The sequence below is a fragment of the Nymphaea colorata genome, chromosome 13, assembly GCF_008831285.2.
Source record: "Nymphaea colorata isolate Beijing-Zhang1983 chromosome 13, ASM883128v2, whole genome shotgun sequence".
In the NCBI taxonomy this organism is placed as follows: Eukaryota; Viridiplantae; Streptophyta; class Magnoliopsida; order Nymphaeales; family Nymphaeaceae; genus Nymphaea; species Nymphaea colorata.
This window is the reverse complement of record NC_045150.1, coordinates 8,507,282-8,529,059: the sequence shown is the minus strand read 5'-3', so window position 1 is coordinate 8,529,059 and position 21,778 is coordinate 8,507,282. Positions and strand designations below refer to the sequence as shown.

Below are 21,778 nucleotides of genomic sequence, written 5' to 3'. Positions count from 1 at the left end.
ATCGTGTACAAGAATGCGATAAAACACTCAAAAAAATTAAACGCGATAATTAGTTAGATAGAACAGTTTGTGATAACGCAATTGCAGAATTGGTTTTACAATACACTAAGATAAAATCATGTTTACAATGACGGATTAAGCATTAAAAAAAAATTAAATGCGACAATGACACTATAGATATTCATTTTATGATAGAAAAACGTTTACTAAGTGGTGATATGTAGTCTAACCAAACAGATTGTGATAATGCAACAACTAGATTCATTTTATCATACATTCAAATACAATCTTATACTTGTTGAACACATCTACCGGTATGGTACACCGTATTGTATTGTATACTGTACTGGTGAACGAACCAATAAAGACGATTTCTGGTATAAGATTTGCTCCATGTCCGATCTACGCCCCTCAGCGTCGGGAGCCCACTTTATAAGGCGGGCTGTTGTTCTGGCTGCGCTCGGCCAGTCCCTTCGTTCAAATCGTCTGCCAAATCGCGTCCCTCCAAAATCTTCCTCCGAAACGCACTTTTAGCTGGTTGCCGATCTCCCTGCAGAGGAGGGGAACTCCTCGAATCTGCCCTTCTGCTCCGGCCACGATGGAGAAGAAGAAGGAGGCCATCGCGCTCCTTTCTATGTACAACGACGAGGACATGGATCCTGATGATGAAGACGACGGCAGTGATGACGACGGTGGCAACGATGCCGGCGTTGCCGTAAATGGTGATGCTGGTGAAGTGGATGATGGCCGTGGTAAGGTTGACAAGATTGACGAGGACATGGATGAAGCTGATGCCGTTCGGAGCGTGGATGAGGGCGTTGGGTTACCGGAGAAGTCCCCGGCCGTGCCGATGCAGGAAGATGCGGAGTCCGTTCGACCATCATTTCCTAATGAGAATTTGTTCCGCAGAAGCCCGTCGCCCTTCCCGTTGGTGACGACGTCGACCCCTCCTACAGCGGTCTTTGTGGAATCGGATATGAGGAGATCGACGAACGGCGGTGGCTTGACGATTGTGGATTATGCTCACGACGAAGGGGCGATGTCGCCTGATCCCGAGGTAATTTCCTGTTGTCTTTTTTTCGTATTTTTGCGCCGAGTTATTGAGGCCGTTCCTGCTTTTCTTCCGATAATTTTGCTAGGTGATGTGGGATGGATGAGAATTAGGGTTCTGTTGGTTTTGACTAGACAGCTCTTTTGATGTCGCAGTGTTAAGAAATCTATGCACGTTTTGTTCTTTTCATGAAACTCGATTTGTATCTTCTTGTGGGTTAGTGAAAATTCACTGGAATTTGGTTTCTTGGAACGGGAGTTGAACAAATAGGGTTCAGGTGTATCCAAGCCGTTGAATATGTGCTTGCATTAGCTGGTTGCATTAATTTTCTACTAAAAATCACAATTGTTTGAAGTTGATGTTCCTTTGTCAAGTTATGTTTTGTGTGATCTTCTGATAGTCAGTGTTGCACCTAACTGAATCACAGGAGGGTGAGATACCAGCTGCTGGTCGTGTTACGTTTGGTGCAGAACTTCAGGCTTCCAATGGTATTATTTCCTGCTTCTTATTCTGTCGCACAACTCTGAGTTCTCTTTCTAGGTTCTTATTGCATGCTATATCTTTTGCAGCTTTGCTAATTCTTATTTTGAATATGTACATGGTTGCATTGTTGGGCAAGAATGTGCTTGCACATTGTTGTCATGGGTTCTTTTTTCTCATTCGCTGTAAAGGGAACATCTTTTCGGGGATAGAACAGTGTCCTGCCTTTCACATAAATGGTTAAACACATGCTTTTCATGATAATATGTTATGCTGTTTCCTGTAATACTTGAGACATGAATACAACATTAGACATTTGGGAACCTCTGAAGAAAATGTATTTAAATTGCTTGAACATTATACATAATAATCATCTGTAGATAAGATGTTTATTAAAGTGAGGATTTTTATTCAGTAGCATCTATATGTGTAGGAGAATCCTCACTCTTAGCCTCTCACAGACTCACACACAACCTAACTTTTGTTGATGTACGCACCTCAATCATATTTTAGAAAATCGGCTAGAAGTGTAGACATGCACACACATTGTGTATGCGACTCAAAGGAAAGAAACAGAAAAAAAGAAAAAAGTTTCTTCTAGGTTCTTTTATAAGAAAAAAGCCACAAGCATCCTTTAAAGGTGCCCATACACTCCCAGTCCCAGCACCTACACAAAGGCATCTAGGCAGTCAAAATAGAAACTATTTTTTTAGTTTTTAATCCTAAAAATTTATTTGTTTTTTGTTTATTGTAACTTCTAGGATATCGACTGAGGTTCAGTTTTTCACTGAACCACCAGTGTGACTCTTTTCCTTGTTTTATTTCCCATCCATCTTTCCCCCATTTTTTTTGTTGAATAGGACTGCCCAGCCCTAGCTGGGCACTGGCTAGGCCTCAACCGGGTTTTTTTATGGGGTCTTTTGTCTAGGCCCACGTAGTGCTTTTAACTATAGAGAAACCATGTCCTTGCACTAGGTAGGGATGGCCTCCATGCACCTAAGTAACTGCCATTCATATGTCCTGAAAAATGTTGGTGAGTTTGATTAAGACATAGACAAGCGGACGGTGTAATTTTTTGTGCATGGTTCAGGGTTATGCACAGTTTCTAAGAGTGTTTTTGAGATGTGCATACTCCTAGATACCATCTAAAATGCCTTGTCAGTGTGACAACTTGTCTATGCCTATGGCACCCATTTTCTGTCAAACACCTCATGGGATGTGGGGAAAGTGTGGCTTAAAATCTGTCTAGAGTGTCTTTTATGCTCAATTACGTACTTGATTGTAGGCATGTAAGAGTGCCTCAAGACTCAAGAGTACATTTGAAGCCACTGTATCTCCTTATCAAAACTCTTCCTAAGGGCACATTTGGTACGCCAGGAAAATAATTTCTGAACATTAGATAGGTGAGTTTCAGCCCCCATATTCCCTTAAAGGCTTAAACAAGCATAGAACTGTTCAGCCTTTTAGAAGGCAAAATTTCAAGAAACAAATGGTTGAGTTTGCAACTCTGACTTCTTCTCTTGAAATATTTCATTTACCATTCACAAGAAGAATATCTTCCTGAAATACTCTTTAGTGCATCAAATGCTGCAAAAAGTATGTGATGAAATGCATCATTTAATGTTTTGATGTTTGACCAAAAAGCAATGAGACAAAGAGATGGATTTTCCAAGAAAGCAAGGTGTTGAAAAAGCTATGATTTTGATAATAAATGGAGATAAGAGTATACTTGTTGCATAATTCTTTAAATAGACAAGAATTTTCTATTAGGATTTGACCTAAACTAAGTCAATGGACTCATTAAGTTCCACATGTTTCATATCAAGTCCAGTGAATCTCAATACACATAGTGTCATCCTAATTTTATTTATGTGAATTAGCATACCTATGCCACATGGGCGGGGGTGCAGACAAAATTCAAAATCACAGGTACACGGGTATGGCTGGATGTACATAATACACACACACACACACACACACAAAACTTTTAAACAAACCAAAAATACATTCATTAAGATTACAATCCAATACAATTCATATAATTATATTGTAATGTATTGAATATATAAACTCTATATTGTATATTGAACATATAATTACATACAACAATATATAACAGCATGAATGCAGTTGCTTTCACGAAAGTGGAAAAGAGAACATGACAGCTGTAATGTGTTATAGAATGGAAGGACTTAAATCATTGGCCAGTGAAAAGTGGGAAAAGAAGCAAGGAAAAAATGACATGAAAATGAAGATGATGCAAGGACAATGTAAAGGAGAGGAGCAGTTGGCTAAAAAAAGGAGTCAAAGAGGAGTCGATCAGTGGAAAAAGTACTAAAAAATGCACGAAAGAGGAGTGGGTCAGTGCTGACCGTGTCCAGAAAGGTCGGATACGACCTTGGGTACTTTGATCATACCCGATACCACTAGGCACCGTGCCGTGTCGGAGGCGTGTCCGAATCCGCACCCGTGTCTAGGCGAATCCACAGGTGCACAGGCACACCCATGTATCAGAGCATTGAACATGGATATGATATTATGGGTCCATTTAGTTGCGTCTCCTAACTAATTGAATGTTCTAACAACATTTCAGCTATGTAAGTTGGAGTCGTTAACGGGCACTAATGTCCTTCATGGATTTGAGGATACCATGTCTGGGCCATCTTTTTTTTTTTCTCTATTTGAGAAAGGTCTTTCGTGCTTGTTTGTTGGTGGGTTAAGAATTAAAAATTTAAAATCTATAGTTTGGGATGGATAGTAAAAGGATCAATGCCATTAACACTATGAACTATGAAGCGTGAACAACCTAGGAAGGTACATGTCTTCATGGTTCTAGCTCCTTTGGTCTGTTGTTTGTTGTGGATGGAGTGATTCTGGTGCATTTTTATTCTAGTGCCAGTAAGGGCGCATCTAATCTGTTTGTCTCTCTCAAGTCACCCCTCTTTGAGCTTGCTTGTGGGTGTATATCTAGTTCATTTAAAAATTTTTATCTTTGTGTTTCAATGACTATTTTTAATTTATGCCAATGATTTCTAAGAAAAATAGTAGAAAACTCATTATTCTATATTTTTTTTATTCTTATGGATATTTCTGTTTTTGGGTTCCTGAGATTTTCCCTAGGAAAGAAACTTTCCAATTAATATCTCAGATCATGCCAATAAAAGCTCGAGACCATTTATGACAATTATACATACATGCGCACGCACACACACACACACACACACCCCACACACACATCTACACACATATACACACATATACATGTTATATATAATTATATATATGTGTGTGTGTGTGTGTGTATATATTGACATCACACATATACATACACACTCTTTCTCTCTAAGCTATACCTTTTTCCTGTTCCTGTATTCTTGAAATGTAGGGTTCCTTCTCTATTTTGGTGTATCTTTTGAATTTCTTGGTGATTTGGCAGACGCATCTCAATACATGACGCCCCCTGGATCTGTTAGGATCATGACTCCCAGCAAGAATGAAACTGTGCAGTCTGTCTCACAGTCTGAAGAACTGAAATATGAGGTTGATTCACGTATTGAATCAGATGGTATCAGACAATCTGAAGCAGATCAGAACATAGATGTTGAAGAAAAGCCTACAGAAGAAGTGTTAAAGGAGAATATGGATCCACTGGAAAAATTTCTTCCTCCACCACCTTCAGCGAAGTGCTCAGCAGAGCTGCAGGTGAGTTTGTGATTCGATGCCCTCACCGGTTTATCTCAGATCAGGAGTTGTATAGTGTGCTGGTGATAAAATTGAAGTTGGCCTCCTATTCATAATTTTGCTTCATTATGTTGGTCTAACTTTTCAATGTAAATAGATGGTCCATAAGAATAGCTCTAACAGAGCTTGAAGTGTATGTAGGTGAGGTTCAAATTAACTAAATATGTTGAAATGCACATAGAGCAAAATAAACTCAAGGATGCAGTTAAGGAGCAGATGAGACAGAAAACAAATCTATACGTATAGAGTCCCAGACACAAAACAATTTTATTATCAAATATCATTAAATGCATAAGCAATCGTATTGCATTATGGAAATAACCCCTCAGCTGCATCCCCATAAATAAAATTGTTGAGTCTCTTAGACACTAAACTGAGTCATGGAGACAAGCAACTGAGTGATCAAGATGGGGTTACTCCCGTCAACCAAGCCAAAGAGATAGGGTTTCCTTAGCCACCGAGTCACTGTGGTGAGGTTGTCTCCTAGCAGATTGTTTCTAACAGGCTAACAGCATATAACCAATACTGATGCAGTGATCAGTTTGACATTTTATTGGGCTTTCCTTTTTCTTGTCATTGACCTCCTATGGTTTATCCTCACAAGGAAATGTTTCGTGATATTTAACGTTCAAATTAATCTGATTTGGAATTAAAGTGAATCGTGCTCTATAGGATATTTTGAACCTACAACATCAGGTTATGGGGATCCACATTCTACCAAACTGAACTAGGAGCACTTTCTTGTGACAACTGACAAGAGAGGCTCTGCCAAGCTGATAGGTTTGCCTTAAAGAGTGGTGGAGCAATGCCGACTCAAAAGCTCAACCATGCCTTTTGGGTCATCACTCAAATTATGGACCCCCTCTGAACGCAACTCAAAATTTCCTCATCAAATGTATTCCCACATCTGGCCTCTCCTTAATCAAATCTGTCCATAATACGGTGGAAATGAGAACTGTCAATACCAAGAAAAAAAAAAACGTAACTGATGTTATTGATTGAATAATTTGCATATACATACATGCACACATATAATGATTTTATTTTTTTGGTTATGGCAGTGAATTTTGTTTTTAGCATAACTCATGCTTTGCACCAACTTAAATTTTTGGTTCTGCTACCACTCTCATTGGCTAGTTTAGTCATTTTAATGACAGCTGAACTATCCATATAAAGTAAGAAAAAAATAGACATGTTAAAGAAATACTATATGCATTATGTATGTATATAAGATGATAATGCTATATACAATAGTATTGTAACTGATTTGTGCTTCAACAGTCAGCCCATGTTGCTTCACTTATGTTGCCAGAGTGACTTTATATTGTAGTGTTAGTGCAATGTAAAATATTAGTATAATCATTGTTTTGTATCTATGTTAACAATATTCTGATCTCTTATCCAAAGGATGCAAATGGGATGGATTAGATTGGGTCTGAACTTTTAAGCTCAACCTTTTACTTCTTGTAAGTGAAATTTGTGTCTGCTCTGATCTGAGAGATCAACTGCAATCTGATAAAAATTCTAAAACCTTTACAATTCAAGAAATGTAGAATTGTAGATGCATAAAGAAGTCCTTGCCTGGATGTATTTCAAATTGTGTAGAACAAGAAGAGCAGAAGCAGCATTCATGTGAGGCTGGCAAGGAGTTTGCATGAACTGGCTCAAAATATTTACTGAAAATAGTATGAGTATTGTGATATTCAAATTCAATTTTCTTCAAATTTGATCTCTGCACAGGATAAGGAAGGCAGTTGTTAATGGAAGGAAGTAAAGATCTAGATACAAGTAGCCAAGAAAGAAAAGAACATTGAAGGAAAGAAAGGAAAAAGTACTGCACCATGAAGAATTAATTTTGCTTGTCATAACTTTGTACCTTCATCCAGAAATCTTTGGTTGGAAACTTGGATATTTTAGAAAGTTCGGGAAAGAGATTGAAAGCTATTTGTGTGCAAACTTATATTAATAATAAGTTAAGTCGCTGAAGCTCGGTGTGCCGCCAACTTAAAATTTGACTCGTAACAATATGTTCTATATTGGCTGAAATCATGAAGCATTTCTTGAAGGCCAAGTTTGAGATATGCGTTTGTGAAGAGTTCATATGCTATCAGATATCTAATCTACTTGAAAGAATTTTAAGGTGAATATGGGTTTGAAAGATAGATCTGTTTATAAAAATGGATCAGATAGGTTTATCTGGATAAATAAATCTAATTTCATTCTAATTTGATGTCGAATTGTGTTAGACAAGTTCAATTGTTCTTGTTAATTTGATTCCAAATGTCAATTGAATATCAAATGTGGAGTCAGATTTAGCTTTAAATACAATCATATTCTAGATATGCATTCAGAACCTTGTTAAATGAAAACTAGAGGTGTAGTTCACCAAGAGAAACTTGAACAAGAAACCTCATTCAAAGATTTAATTTAAAACTGCAGTTTTCTAACCAAACAATCAACAGAAAACTTGGTCGTGTGATATATCCACCAATTTGTTTCAGAATAGGAAAGAGCGTTTTCTTGAGATCCTAAGCCTCTAAGCCACGAATTATTTTTGTGCTTTTCATTAGTTTATTGCCTCCATTTGCAGCTCCCTCTAACCCCTCTTTTCCTAAAACTTCTTCATTGCCGATGAAATTTTTAAGCATATTGTTGGTCAAAGGCACATAACACGCTTGCAGCATTAACTCATTACCCTATTTCTTTTTTTTAACATGTGAGCAACTTAATTTTCACCTTCTGTTCACTTTATAGTTTATAGTGGGTGAGATATGGGTGACAATTTGGATTGCAGTCAAACTTCCTAAGAAAAAGGAAAAGTGATTGATGTTTGGTTGTGATACTTCTCTTTAGGGGCTACAAATGCTTATTTCCCCACGAAATGGGTTTTCAATGTGGTTTTTCAAATGATATTTACAATTGAATTTTTAATTTCTTAGCTTTGATGCTATTGTTGAGGAACCTGTGTTCATTACATTCTGATGACATAGTGATGGCTTATGCAGGCTAAAATTGTTAAGTTTCTTGGTCTGATGAATGCGGGAAGAAACTTTAATGAAGAATTGCGCAAGTCGAAGGGTTATAGGAACCCTGACTTTTTGCAGCATGCAGTGAGTTACCAGGAAATAGATCAGCTTGGTACCTGCTTCAGAAAAGATGTGTTTGACCCTTATGGGTATGACAAAAGCGACTATTATGATGAAATAGGTCATTAACAGTTCCTTTATCTGCCTACTGGAGTTCTTTTTTTTTTGGGGAATTTGTTATGTAGAATTCATACTTGTTATGGCTTTGGCATTATATAAGATGTAGGGGCTATTATCTCTTGATATTTATGATATATTTAATGATGATATCTGAGATTGGTTTCTCCATACTCCTGTGTTAAAAAGAGGCTGAAATGAAACGGGAACTAGAGAGAAAAGAACAAGAGAAAAAGAAGAACCAGAAAATTGAGTTTGCACAAGGGGGCCTTCTGCCAACACCAGTAGTAACAGCACCAAAAGCACAAGTTCCAGGTAATTTAATGAAGCCACTTTAATCAAGTTTTTGCTCTTTGTATAGGACTAGTAGCTTATTATTTCCTATTGTGTTCTTCAGTTTTTTACTACAAGCATTCTGGTATCTTTTTATGCTTCATTTTCTTGTGCATCAACACATTTTTAAATTCCTAATGCTCGTTTTTGTTGCTTAAAGCTTCAATCCTAAGTGCTTCATCCGTGGCTGTAAATTTGTCCTCGTTACATCCAGCTCCTACCACTGGTGATGTGCCTCAAAAGGAGTTGAGGCAGAACAAAAAGTCAAAATGGGACAAGGTTTTCATGTTTAATTTCCGACTTGTTTGCTTTCTAAGTGTATTACCTTGCAGATAATTCACATTCCATGCACGCTTTTGATTTCAGGTAGATGGCGATAGGAAGCTTCCCTTGCCTGCTGGTGGTGGGCAGGATCCTGTATCAGCAGTAGGTGCACATGCAGCATTACTGTCTGCTGCAAATGCTGGTGCTGGATATACTGCTTTTGCGTAAGTTCTGGTTTCTGTACGCATCTTATTATTAGTACAATATATAACCTGGAGCTACGAAGCACTTTATGGAAACGCTTTGCACATTTACCATAACTACCGTGGAGCAATTCCTCCATAGGGTCATCAACTTTTAGGAAGAAATATGGGAGTCCTTCAAAAAATGAGTTAGTAAAATTTTGAGAAAATTGGAACTAGAATAGAGTCGGCCACCATTGACAATCTACAGCTGGTCAACTTTTACAGGAACTTACCATTTTTTACATGGACCTAACTGCCTCTCCTTGCTACTGCATAAATTATAATACAAACTACCGCTGTCTTACTTGAAAGCCAAAAGCGTCTTGCTGGTAAAGGATGCAAAACGGTGCATAAATCACTACTGTAACACCAAAATAAACAATCTGAATTATGCAAGAGTGGGTAAAGCGAAAACCTATCTGGTTATCAAGTGGATGAATTCCAAGTTGTTGAAGATCAAAGAATAGTTTAGCAAATGAATCAAGAGACAATTACTTCTAGTTTTCAAGCTTATAGTGCTGTTTCGATTTCACAAGTATATTAAGGAGAACCCGCAGGATGACTGAACAAGGATGTACATGCTCCTTTTAGCGTGCTGTATAGAATTTGCTAGTTGTTACATCGGCTAATGCAAGACATCATTGTAACAATTTCTATGAATAAACTTTCTCTCTTTCCTTTTTTGCTTATTTTCTGCTGTTCTTCTTGATTGTTTTGATGTTATTCATGGACGATTTCCCAATCATCTGAGGTGTGGTCCTCATCAAACCCAGCCATTTATTTGTGTTTCCATTTGCTGATATGAAAATAGGATCTGATTTTCTGGGTTACAGCCTCCATTCCTCCAGTTAAAAAGGAACTACGAGTTTTAATCGAGGCACAACTCGGTTTGAACTCATTGAAGTATGGCTTTTTGCTGAACCATAGAAGACACTAGTGGCTTGCCTTGGAGAAACGTACCGATGTATCACTTTCTTGTTATTAGTAATTTCATGCATGGCTGTTCTACCTCGTGCAGGCAACAGAAAAGAAAAGAAGCTGCCGAGAAAAGATCAAGTGAAAAAGTTGGAAAAGATAGTGGGAAGTAGCTATAATATTTGGAAAATTGGGCTTGCAGTCTGATGTCCATTGTTCATAATCTGAAGTCGGGTATTCAAGTCGATGTTTTTCCGCTCGAATCTTCGGGTGGGCAGGAGGAACATCCTGTATAATTTTGTAACTCGAGCACACTGTGGGAGAGAGGTGAAAGGGAAAACTGGAACAGGGAATGATTAATGCATGCCTAGTTCCTGCTCTGGAATGTAAAATTACAAATTTTACTGTCATTATGGTCATTCAGGCACCGGTTTTTTTTGAGAACTGGGACTCCTGATCCGAGAAGCCTCATTCCATGTAGGTATTCTCTCTCTCTCTCTAGGTGTGATGCGGGACCTGAATCATATCTGATGGCCAATCTAGTCTGACCCTCGCATCAGTGGTTGTATCCTTTGGCATATGAACATTTATTTCTTTTCAGAAATTTTTTTATTAGGAAAGTCGATGGGTGCACCCAGCCGAATCCTTTAGCCAAAGAGAATCTCTTGAAAATCAGACTCCACCACCTTTTTCTCTGTGACCTGCACTGACTTGGTTACTTGTTCTTTCGCTTTCACGTTTCGAAAGATTGTAGACAAGAAAACTCAGACACGCATATATACTGGTCCACGAACTGAAATATTTCTCTCCAGCAGAAAGTTGTTACTTTTAATTGATAACTTTCAAAAAGAAGACTTTTCAGAGAACCTTTTAGAAAGAAATTATTTATGAAAAACCACCAGTTCAGTCCTTTATTTGCTAAAAACTGCTTCGATCCTGTATTTAGAGTCTTGTATAAATTGCCATTCAATTGTGTGTCGTCCGAAGGCTTCCCGACCTTTGCCGACACCTCAGGAAAAAGACAGACAGGGTGACTCTGGTTTCTGATTTTTGTGATATCCTACAAAAGTCACAAGATATGCTGTATAACTTAAAGAAGGGAGGTTTTTTTTTTTAAAAAAAATTCAGGTGGGTCAAATCGGCCAGAATGAGTTAAATTTCACCAGTTCTTCCGTAGATAACTTGACAGACTAAGGCTTTTGTCTTATTACCAAAGGAAAAATTCTGGTGCTTCCAGGTCCGATAGCCGAAGGCAGAGATGACGAAGATTTCCACGAACTGAACTGGGATGTTATTTTTTAAAGGAAAAGGGCGTCCCTGCGTCGTCCAATCTTATCAACTGGAGCAAGTGATAAGGTTTAAGGCTTCCAACGTTTTATTCTGGAGATTATTTTGCCTATGGTAGGGCCGCGGGAGGGAGCATATGTTTGTATTAATAGTTTCCAGGCATGCAAGGTGATTGCATTGAACACGCGTTTCGGAATTTTGGTATTCAGCACAATCTGTAAGGCCTGCAGGAGAAACCACTGAATCGGGTGACCGCACAGAACATACAGTTTACATTTGTATCTGACTCGACACGGGAATCACAGACCCAACTGGGTCCGTGACATGGAGAGCCGTTTCTGGAATGCCGGGATCTGGAGGTCTTCTCTTGGTGTTCTAGGCTCACGCAATTGCGTGCTATGTCCATTCGGAAAAAGGAGGTCAAATTTGTGCGTCTAGCCTAAACTTGGCTTTATGAAGAACCGAGCTCAATCAAGTACCGCAAGTTCTTGTTGGCTTCGGTTTGGCCGGTATGTTAAGGTTTTTTGCAAATTTCTGTCCAGTGTATCTCATGAAGGAAAGGGAGTTGTCCCGGTGTCGAGCATTTATTATCCTGATTATGAACCTTGTAAGTTCAGCCACTTTTTCTTTACATAAAACCCAATCTCCTAAGGCCCAGACTAGTTCAAGCTCTAACTTGAGCAGAGCCTTAAGCATTCGCACTGTTCAGTTTGAGCCCAATCCAGTCTTCAAAGCTAAGTTCTAGCAAGCTAGACAAACTCGGGGCTCAGTGCAAATGAAAGATCGAATTCCTCTTCTTTCTTTCCTCTGCATTTGTTCTTTAACCATGTCATGTAGATTCAGGCTCAAGCGTGCTCTCTGTGAATGCGTGTGAACATAAGATAATTAAAATACACTGAATATACATTTAATAACTAATAATCTAATGCATGTTATGTATTGCTCAATTGGTGAAAGAAAACTCTATGTATAACCAAGTATAAGGGGTTCGACAAGTTTAAATCTCTTCAATGTGCAGTATGCTTTGGGCAAGGTTGAAGCACGTCGCTCTCTAGAATATTCAGGAGGGGGCCTCAAGTGTTTCAACTACTGAAAACCAACTACTGTGAGGCAGGTGGAACTGTGCTCTTTTCCTTTTTCTTGGCTAAAAAACAAAGTAGTAGCAGACATTGGATGCTTTGAGTCTTGGGTATTAACTGAGCATTGCATGCTAACTAGATCACCACTTCGATTAAATGAGAACTGAGTGTTTCCTGTATATATGAGTGCGACACAAGCGGAGAAGACCTCATAATTCTAAAGTTAACATAAGCTTTGTGACGCGGAGTTTGATTAATCAATCACATAGGCTTCTTTTTTTGATATAAAGCAAATTCAAAGTGCAGTTGGTAGTGCTGTCTTAGTCCACAAAGAAACAGGAGCTTTCCCGTCCCATGTGGCCACGTTTACCAATTTTAGCTGCCTTGAAGCAGTAGGTAAACCAGGGAAATTGCAACGCGTCGAACTTGGCATGTTATTTGGAAAAAGAAGAAGCCTTGTATGCAAAGTTTTTAATGTAAAAACATTAGGATGTCAGAATTTCTGTTCTTAAGGTCCCCACATCATTTAATACTGTAAACCGCAATTCTTGTGCTAGAACATTGTGTTTGATGCTGAGAATGTAAGTTAAGAGCACACCATATGATCTGCCAAAATCATATTTCCTAAAGAAGATCTAAGATTCTAAAATCGTCCATTTTGGCGACAACTGGGTTCATAAGTATCAATGGTGTAACCTTCTGTAAGTCACCAAGATCTATCCGAAAATTTGATCTTGATCTAATAGACGACTGAGTCTGTTCTTTGTGCATAGTAAAACACCTATACATATGATAATGAATGTGTAGCTACTTTCTTCGCCCACTCTCTCAGTGTCTCACCCATGTATGCATGTTCCTAGGATATAGTTGTTCCTCGTATTGCAGTTTAATGGTGGTACAGGGTTATAGGTTAAAGGATTTGAGGTCGGTGCGTGTTTTGGTTTTTCCCTGTGTAGAACTTATTTCTCTCATTCTTTTCATTTATGTTTGTTTCTTAGTATGCAGTCATAAGTTTCTTCTTTTTATTTATATATGTTAACCTAACCGGCCTATCTCTGTCAAAGATTTGTTAGGCATCTTTTTCAAAAAGCAAACAGTGTTAAGATATATTACCAACGAAGTAACATCCTTTTCTTTTATCTAATCTATGTTGATATAAAAATTTCCAGGCGGACTTAGTTGCATTGTTCCACAGAAAAGCAGGGACATATCTTGAGAGCAGACTGTAACTTCATCATGTCTGATTCCTCGGGATAAATTATCTTTGAAACAGGAGACAGAATGGCGGTTGAGAGACACCTTAGAATTTCTTCTTCTTAAGAAAACAAGCCTTCGAACTCAAAAGCACGATTAATTTGTTAAAGAGAAGAAAGAAAAAACGAAAGCTGATTGCCGTTTCGTTTCTGTTCCTGTCCTCCTTTTTTCACCGCGATTGATGGGCGTTTTTGTGATTTTGCGGAAGAAAGGGACGAAGTTAATCGCATGTTACGAAGCGCCCTGGTGAAAAAGAGACGTTGGAGATTCTCCGGCCTTTTACCTTCTCAGGTGGCAGCTGAGTCAGCGCTGTTAAACAATTCGAGACTGGCGAGTCAGCAAGCCCCATGCCTTTCACACAACATTACCTAAGTACCCCTGAAATGCCTGCTACTTTATACTGTTTCTTTCTTTTCACAATTTTATTTTCTATAAGGAAAAAAAAAATCAGTCCTTGTTCTTCCGTCCAAAGCATAATCTGGAATTAACAATTCTACAATTTCCCATGATCATGGCCGTTTCTTTTCTTTGTTCTAGTCATCATTTCCACTTGAATGTTGGGTAGCTAGATAAAAGAAAAGTCGAATTATAGATCAATAAGAAAAACCCAAAAGCATTTTTTTTACTGAAAACCAAAATACAGTCTAAAAAAGCCATTTTTTGCAGTTCACGTGCACGCCGCTTGTGTTTATTCATCAGAAATCCTTTTTTTAACTGAAAAAAAGGGTTAAAATTTATGTTAGAAACTTAGAAACTACCAACATTTCATTTCATTTAGGTCTATTCAATCACACACGGACGAGTTTCACTTACCAATTTCCAAAATTGGGAAACTGGCAGAAAGGAAAAATAAATTTCATGCTTTTCTTTCCTGGAATGGCGAGAAAGGCTGCAGCCGCAGCAGAAAGTGGTTGTACGTGGGACTCTCTCCGGATGAACGTTGCAACACACTCCTATCCTCTTATGTTACATGCGAACAGAAAAAAAAAAAATCAACAACAGAGAAAATAATATTGTTCAATTCCTTTTATCGTACCCTCCTTTGCTGCAAAAGTAAAATTTAATTTACTCGTGAGGCCCAAACTTCTTCCAACTCGACTTGAAATGCCATATAATCTGTTGGCCGCAAGGACATCATATCTACAATGTCAATACTGTTCATAATAAATCTACCAATCTTCTTGTGCATAGATGGTGACCTCTTTTAGCCGGAACTTGGCAGTCATATACCGGTTCATCCATGAATGTGTTTTGATCTTTAGACACTATAATAAGCATCATGATGCATAGTCAAACAATAGATTACTGAGAGTTTTGAGTGCATGAAACTAGCTGTTTAACAGTAGTTCTCCTGCAATCAGGTTTAATTAATGAAAGAGTGTCTGCAATAATAACTGACAGGTAAGACAACGAGGGACTTGTAGGTCACTTTTGAAAGATGATGGAGGGACATGCTGTACTGTTTCTCTCTTAATTAAAAGTATGCTGTGGTATATATTTAATAGTTCCCGGAGCAGCAACGGTCAATTTAGAGGGGCATTCTTGTCATTAAACGAAAGAGCTGAAACATTTGCAGTTCCGATTCAAAAAAAGGAAAAGGGAACATTGTTAAATAGGCAATCTGCAGTTAGTGAGTGGGCGTCAAATGCACTTCCTTCTTTCTTAGTCATCCCATGTGAATCAATCTCCTCTTTTTCCTCCCTTTTCCACCCCACTCCCCCCTTTCTTTTCTTTTCCTGTGCCATCTTTTCACCCATCTTCAATAATTCTCTCTTGCCTTTCTCTTCCGTGTTAGCTTTCGTTTTGCTGCGACTGTGGTGCCCGTTCCTTCTAGCTGATGCAGCTGACTCAAATTCTGTACATTCCTCGTTTGCTGATTCTGTAAAAAGAGAGAGCCCTTTGAGTTTCAGGAACATTTCCCATGGCAGCTCCAAAACCAGAAGATATAAGCCATCCTCCCATGGAGCAACTGCAAGGCCTTGAGTATTGTATAGACTCAAACCCGAGTTGGGGTATGCTACCTTCTTTATAATTTAAATTTTTAATCACTGCTACCACAACCATTATCAATCATGTTTTGAACTCCAGAAGCTTCTGAGTATGCCGAACTGGACCTTTTCAACTCTTCTTTTACCACTATAATCATCAACCATGACAGCTTGATACATTGTCTATCATAGATTGTTTTTTCCCATTAACTGGTTCACAGGTTTCTGTTTAAATCATCTTACAATCCAGAGCTACCAAATAAAGTTGGGTAGCTGCAAGGACGGAAATCGCGTTGATTTCCATTAATTTTCACAAACTTAGACACTACCATCTTCATCATCACCATATATCACCATTGCTGTTATATGCATATCTGGAGTGGCCCGACTCAAGTTGGGCATTTTCCTGTTTTTTTTTTTTTCCACAGATTCTCCATTATAATCACCGCCTTGAAGAGAAACAGAGCTAAAGCAGAAAATCTTACATGATTCATATCGTTTGTGACAGGGGAGGCTATTGTCTTGGGATTTCAGCACTACATTTTGGCGTTGGGGACAGCCGTCATGATCCCTTCTTTTCTGGTGCCGTTGATGGGCGGAACTGATGTAAATCACCCGATCTAGCTTTTCGATTCTGCGATCTCTTCTGTAGTATCTATATCCACAAGACAGTAAAATCGTCATACAATTGCTAAAAATATGCAGTCGTCTTAGATAGTTCTGTGTGCCATAAAACCCGTCTCATGGAACCTGGAAACTACATGTTCTGCATAGACAGGTTTCTCTTGGGCAACTTGGATAACTAAGATTATGAAATTGGCATAGAACTTCTAGGGAGTGAACAAGAATCCATTTTGGGATTTGTTTCTTAAGAGTTTGGTTTCACAGCCACTGAGAGGTGGCCTCGCAGTAGGATTTGAAAGACGAGATGAACCGGCGTGCTTAGCTGATGTGTTCGGCTCAGAAAGATCTCATGAAGAATGCTCCGCAAACCAACACATGTTCGAATGATGTATGCATTGTTAACCAATAACAAAAAGTCTTTTGGTGAGTCACGTTGAACCATTAACCATGCTGGTTTGGCTCAAAGCAACAAAAATACCGCAAGCTGATTCTCACTTTGGTCCACCACATCTAACGCAATTGGATCATGGCAGAGGTGCGCCAATATTACATCTTTGCCACCAAAATGTAGTACTATCTCCGGGCCACCCTATTCTTTAGACCTTCACCAATTGGAAAATGCTTTGTGAACATAATTTTTGTTTAGTGTTCGCAATGCTAAAGAAGTATGAGCTCTCTTGGAAGAACTTCTAATTTGATTACCTGCGAAGAAAATAGAAACTACAGATAGCAAATAGGTCGCCTTCTTTATTGCAGAAATTGTTGCTGTGCACCCTTTGCTACTGCTTTAAGAAAATGTCAGTTTTCTTCCATTCACCGGGGATAGTACTGCTTCAAATAATAAACTGAATCACATGGATACATCTCGTACTTGTACAAAAGTTTCTCCATTAACTTGTGTCGTTATGTGGTTCTTATCCTCTCTGTTACATGAAAAACAGGATGACAAGGTGAGAGTGGTACAAACGTTGCTGTTCGTGACTGGTATCAACACATTAATTCAGACATTGTTTGGCACTCGCCTGCCAACCGTGGTTGGGGGCTCCCATGCTTTCATAGTGCCAATTATCTCCATAATTCACGACTCTTCTTTGATGCAAATCTATGACAATCATGAGGTCTGTTATCTTCTTGGCATCACTACCAACTAGTCGAAGATGGAAATCTCGAGCAATGAACTCTATGTATGATTGTTGGTTTTTCTTATTTGCAGAGATTTCTGCAGACCATGAGAGCTACTCAAGGAGCTCTTATTGTCTCATCAAGCTTACAGATCATTTTAGGTTACAGCCAACTATGGGGAATCTGTTCCAGGTGAAAAGTCATATTCTCGAAAAGTAATTTGGCAATTCTATTGAATATTTTGAAAGGAATAGTATTTACCTAAATCCAATAGAATGCATTTGAGTTTTGTGAAAATTGCAAATTATGTATTCAATCTCGTCGTGCTTAGCCTCCCGTAGATTAGATTCTTACTGTGAAACTTGTTTAGCCATATCTTGTCATCTTTGGAGGACTTGGGGAAATCAGGAAAAGAATCCTCCTGGCACTTGTTGTTACTTGGGGATTCCAAATTCAATGTTTGTATAACGTTGTTTTTAGAATGTCTTAACCTTTTTCTGAACGAACGTTTTCATGTAGTCTTGAAGAAGAAACAACCGTCTCATATGACGTGCACAAGTTGGTCTAACCAAGACTATGTCGTATACCAATGCAGGTTTTTTAGCCCTCTTGGCATGGCTCCTGTAATCGCCCTTGTAGGCTTTGGCCTGTTCGATAGAGGCTTCCCTGTTGTAAGTCCATTTTTTGTGAGAGCTATTTATTATATTGTCCCTCTTAGTTTCAACATTGACTGTTAGTTTGAATCATGATAAGGTGGTTTGGTCCTCCCACTGTATATTTTTGTTCATTCTTGACACTTCTTTGTAATCTTGCAGCTGGGAAAATGCGTGGAAATTGGCGTTCCCATGCTCATTTTATTCGTAGCGTTGTCACAGGTAAATTAGTTTATGTTGTCTAGCAATTAGTTCTACCCTCATAAAGAAGTACATTGAAGCTTAGCACCTGATAGCTGGATGTTGGGTTGCATTACCCACAGGGTGAATGATCTTCCATTTTCCGTTTGCAGTACCTGAAGCACATTCACGCAAGAAGATTTCCTGTTTTCGAGCGATTTGCTGTCCTCATTTCAGTGACAATCATTTGGGCTTATGCACACGTGCTGACCGCTGGCGGAGCCTACCGGCACCGGCCGGAAAAGACTCAAGTAAATTGCCGCACCGATCGAGCCAACCTCATTTCCTCTGCCCCCTGGTAAATTCCTTCATGACAAGTCTGTATTTCTGTGCCTGTACCGCCTATTGTCAATTGGCATGAGCAACAACAATTTAGTGCAAATGTTTGGCAGTGGAATTTGTTGTCCTTCAAAGGTTTTTTATTCCTAAGTTGCTCTCTTCATTTTCATTTCAGGATAAAAATCCCATATCCACTTCAGTGGGGTCCGCCAACATTTGATGCCGGCCATTGCTTTGGGATGATGGCTGCCGCCTTGGCATCCCTTGTGGAGGTAACTTGGATTGCCTTCTTCATCCTTACTGTTCCTAAGAGTCCAACTGTCTGGGTTTGATACTAGTTTTTCCTTTCCTTGATGTTTTGCCAAAATGAATCTGATAAGCATTTGTTTAGCGGACCATGCCGGAGTCTGCGGCCCCATTTGGCCTGGTTTTAGATGTTAAATTCTTTGGGGTTTTGATAAAAGCTTTGGCTTTATCATCTGTTTCTGTGGTGCTCAACCTAGTGAAAGTCAAAATAAGGTAAGAACTGTTGATTTCCATTTTGGGAACGGCTTGGTCAGCTTTATCCTAGCTTTTGTATCTACGTTGATGGTTTCGCTTTTGCAATTTTTTGATTTGGATTTGGTTAGACATTATCATATTTCCTCTGAATTGAACATGTCCAATATACAGTAGCAGACAAATGCAAAATTAAGTGATGAGATAACCAGTTGAAATGACAGCAGGATCTCGTTGAATTCCTGTCCGCAATGTAAAATAGTTTTACTGTGGCTTGCAGTCAACTGGAGCCTACAAAGCAGCATCTAGGCTTGCAAGTGCTACACCACCTCCTGCACATGTTCTAAGTCGCGGCATTGGTTGGCAGGTAAAATCCAATCCATTTGTACTAATGGAGTTTTTTTAGCTTGATCAAATTCAAAAGAAGTCATGGCCTATCTTAATACATTTCATATTATTATTACTCTAGTTTGTTCAGTTTTATTCTTCTAATTAAAATTTCAAACCGCTATTTTGAGAACGATATAGAAGTAGTGGTCAGTTATTTACTAGCAGAAAGAAACTCTAAAGATATTAGATTGTCGATGGTAATGTAATTAAGATTGCATGCAATTTTATATTACACGGCATTTACTTGAATTGATCATCTTTAAAATTGCGAAATACAGGGAATTGGAATTTTGCTGGATGGCCTCTTTGGAGCAGGAACTGGTTCCACCGTCTCTGTGTAAGATCTTTCAGCTTTTCCGCACCTTCTTTTCGTTGACAGGTGCTTTGCTAGCACCTTGGACAACTCATAGACATTATTTTCCATTTCCTTATCTGCCTGGTTTTCTGCAGAGAAAATGTGGGTCTCCTTGGACTGACAAGGGTTGGTAGCCGACGAGTTATTCAAATTTCAGCTGGTTTTATGATATTTTTCTCTATTTTAGGTAAGTTTTCTCTCTCTCTCTCTCTCTCTCTCTCTCTTACTGCTGCAAATGCAAAATAGAAACACTTGGATTTCAATGTTTAAGCACTAATATTGAGCTTCTTATTGCTTCTGCTTGTCTGACCAGGAAAATTTGGTGCTCTTTTTGCCTCCATACCTTTTACGATCTTTGCTGCTCTATACTGTGTTCTGTTTGGACTTGTCGGTATGTTAATTTGTTCATCTCTCTCTCTCCCTCTCCCTTTCACTCTAAACGGCAAAAAATGTGTTTTCGCTCCATTATCTCGGACAAATCCGAGGGTCAAAGACTTCATTAAGACGCATCGTTTCAATTATGTATATTTTACGTGTACCATGGTAATAAGAGAAAATTTTATGATTGAAGGACTTAACATTGATATAGATTATGCCTAACTTTGATACAAGCCTCCGAACTTTATCAACATGCAACATGATAGCCACATAGAAAGACTGGTCCAAACTGTTGCCTCGTTCAAATTAGTAGACATGGAATTATCCAATTCGTATGCATAATGAGGAGGGCCCTCCTTTCCCAACTTTTCTTTCAGTTGTTTAGAAGATTTCATGATACATATATGTCGAGCTCATCCTATTTACTTCTGAGTTTGTTGTGGAATCTTCAGGTTCCGTAGGACTCTCGTTCCTGCAATTCACAAATATGAATTCAATGAGGAATCTCTTCATAACTGGTGTTTCCTTGTTCCTGGGGCTCTCAGTTCCTCAGTACTTCTTCCAGTACACAACTACAGCCCAGCATGGTCCTGCTCACACCAAGGCTGGATGGGTAAGTGTCAAATTACTTGAAATGCACAAGTGGTCAGCCAAGTTTATTTCTTTATTTGGTCAAGTTTGAACAAATAGTTAGCCAAGTTTGAACAAATAGTCAGCCAAGTTTATTTCTTTATTTGGTCTATTGATGCAGTTCAATGACTTCATCAACACAACATTTTCATCACCACCAACAGTTGCATTGATCGTCGCTGTGTTTCTAGACAACACATTAGACTACAAAGACACGGCCAAGGACAGAGGGATGCCTTGGTGGGTCAAGTTCCGGACATTCAAAGGGGATAGCAGAAATGAAGAATTTTACACACTGCCGTTCAACCTCAATCGATTTTTCCCTCCATCTTAGTTTTCTTTTTTCCACCACAGGAAAAGAAAATGGGGGGTGGGCGTATGAGTTCTGTACCTTGTAGGGCGAAGACGGGTTATCTTAGCATTGTAAATCTGAATTTGTTCCAGGTTTGCTAATTTTTTTGTCACCGGATATTAGCTTCCAGTACCATTATGGTTTTATCAGAATATTCATTCTTGTATGTATTCGAAACTCACCAAGTGTAGTGGGCGTATGAGTTCTGTATCTTGTAGGGCGAAGACGGGTAATCTTAGCATTGTAAATCTGAATTTGTTCCAGGTTGTTTGCTAATTCTTTTGTCACCGGATATTAGCTTCCAGTACCATTATGGTTTTATCAGAATATTCATTCTTGTATGTATTCGAAAATCACCAAAGTGTAGTGGGCGTATGAGTTCTGTATCTTGTAGGGCGAAGACGGGTTATCTTAGGG

The 21,778-nt window shown here is 38.8% G+C and overlaps 2 protein-coding genes across 2 annotated transcripts; both read left to right on the top strand.

Annotated features, from left to right (window-relative positions):
• Positions 1–434: 434 nt before the first annotated feature.
• On the top strand, positions 435–10,852 carry LOC116267334 (uncharacterized). Its single transcript, XM_031649020.2, has 8 exons — positions 435–1,057; positions 1,479–1,539; positions 4,968–5,233; positions 8,278–8,479; positions 8,665–8,790; positions 8,969–9,087; positions 9,175–9,296; positions 10,336–10,852. Exons 1-8 carry the CDS (start codon positions 599–601, stop codon positions 10,403–10,405), a joined length of 1,425 nt encoding a protein of 474 aa, XP_031504880.1. The 5' UTR covers positions 435–598; the 3' UTR covers positions 10,406–10,852.
• Positions 10,853–15,494: 4,642 nt separating this feature from the next.
• On the top strand, positions 15,495–21,527 carry LOC116266842 (nucleobase-ascorbate transporter 2-like). The gene is made up of 14 exons (XM_031648274.2): positions 15,495–15,864; positions 16,349–16,446; positions 17,406–17,582; positions 17,678–17,778; positions 18,182–18,257; positions 18,402–18,461; positions 18,593–18,777; positions 18,934–19,030; positions 19,537–19,623; positions 19,925–19,983; positions 20,097–20,188; positions 20,315–20,392; positions 20,832–20,992; positions 21,131–21,527. Exons 1-14 carry the CDS (start codon positions 15,774–15,776, stop codon positions 21,341–21,343), a joined length of 1,575 nt encoding a protein of 524 aa, XP_031504134.1. The 5' UTR covers positions 15,495–15,773; the 3' UTR covers positions 21,344–21,527.
• The last annotated feature ends 251 nt before the right edge of the window (positions 21,528–21,778 follow it).

Coding starts and splice junctions, on each gene's coding strand:
- LOC116266842 (XM_031648274.2), top strand. CDS start 15,774: ATGGCAGCTCCAAAACCAGAAGATATAAGCCATCCTCCCATGGAGCAA. Junction 18,462..18,592: donor TATTCGTAGCGTTGTCACAG/GTAAATTAGTTT, acceptor TTCCGTTTGCAG/TACCTGAAGCACATTCACGC. Junction 20,189..20,314: donor GATATTTTTCTCTATTTTAG/GTAAGTTTTCTC, acceptor TTGTCTGACCAG/GAAAATTTGGTGCTCTTTTT.
- LOC116267334 (XM_031649020.2), top strand. CDS start 599: ATGGAGAAGAAGAAGGAGGCCATCGCGCTCCTTTCTATGTACAACGAC. Junction 5,234..8,277: donor AGTGCTCAGCAGAGCTGCAG/GTGAGTTTGTGA, acceptor TGGCTTATGCAG/GCTAAAATTGTTAAGTTTCT. Junction 8,791..8,968: donor ACCAAAAGCACAAGTTCCAG/GTAATTTAATGA, acceptor TGTTGCTTAAAG/CTTCAATCCTAAGTGCTTCA.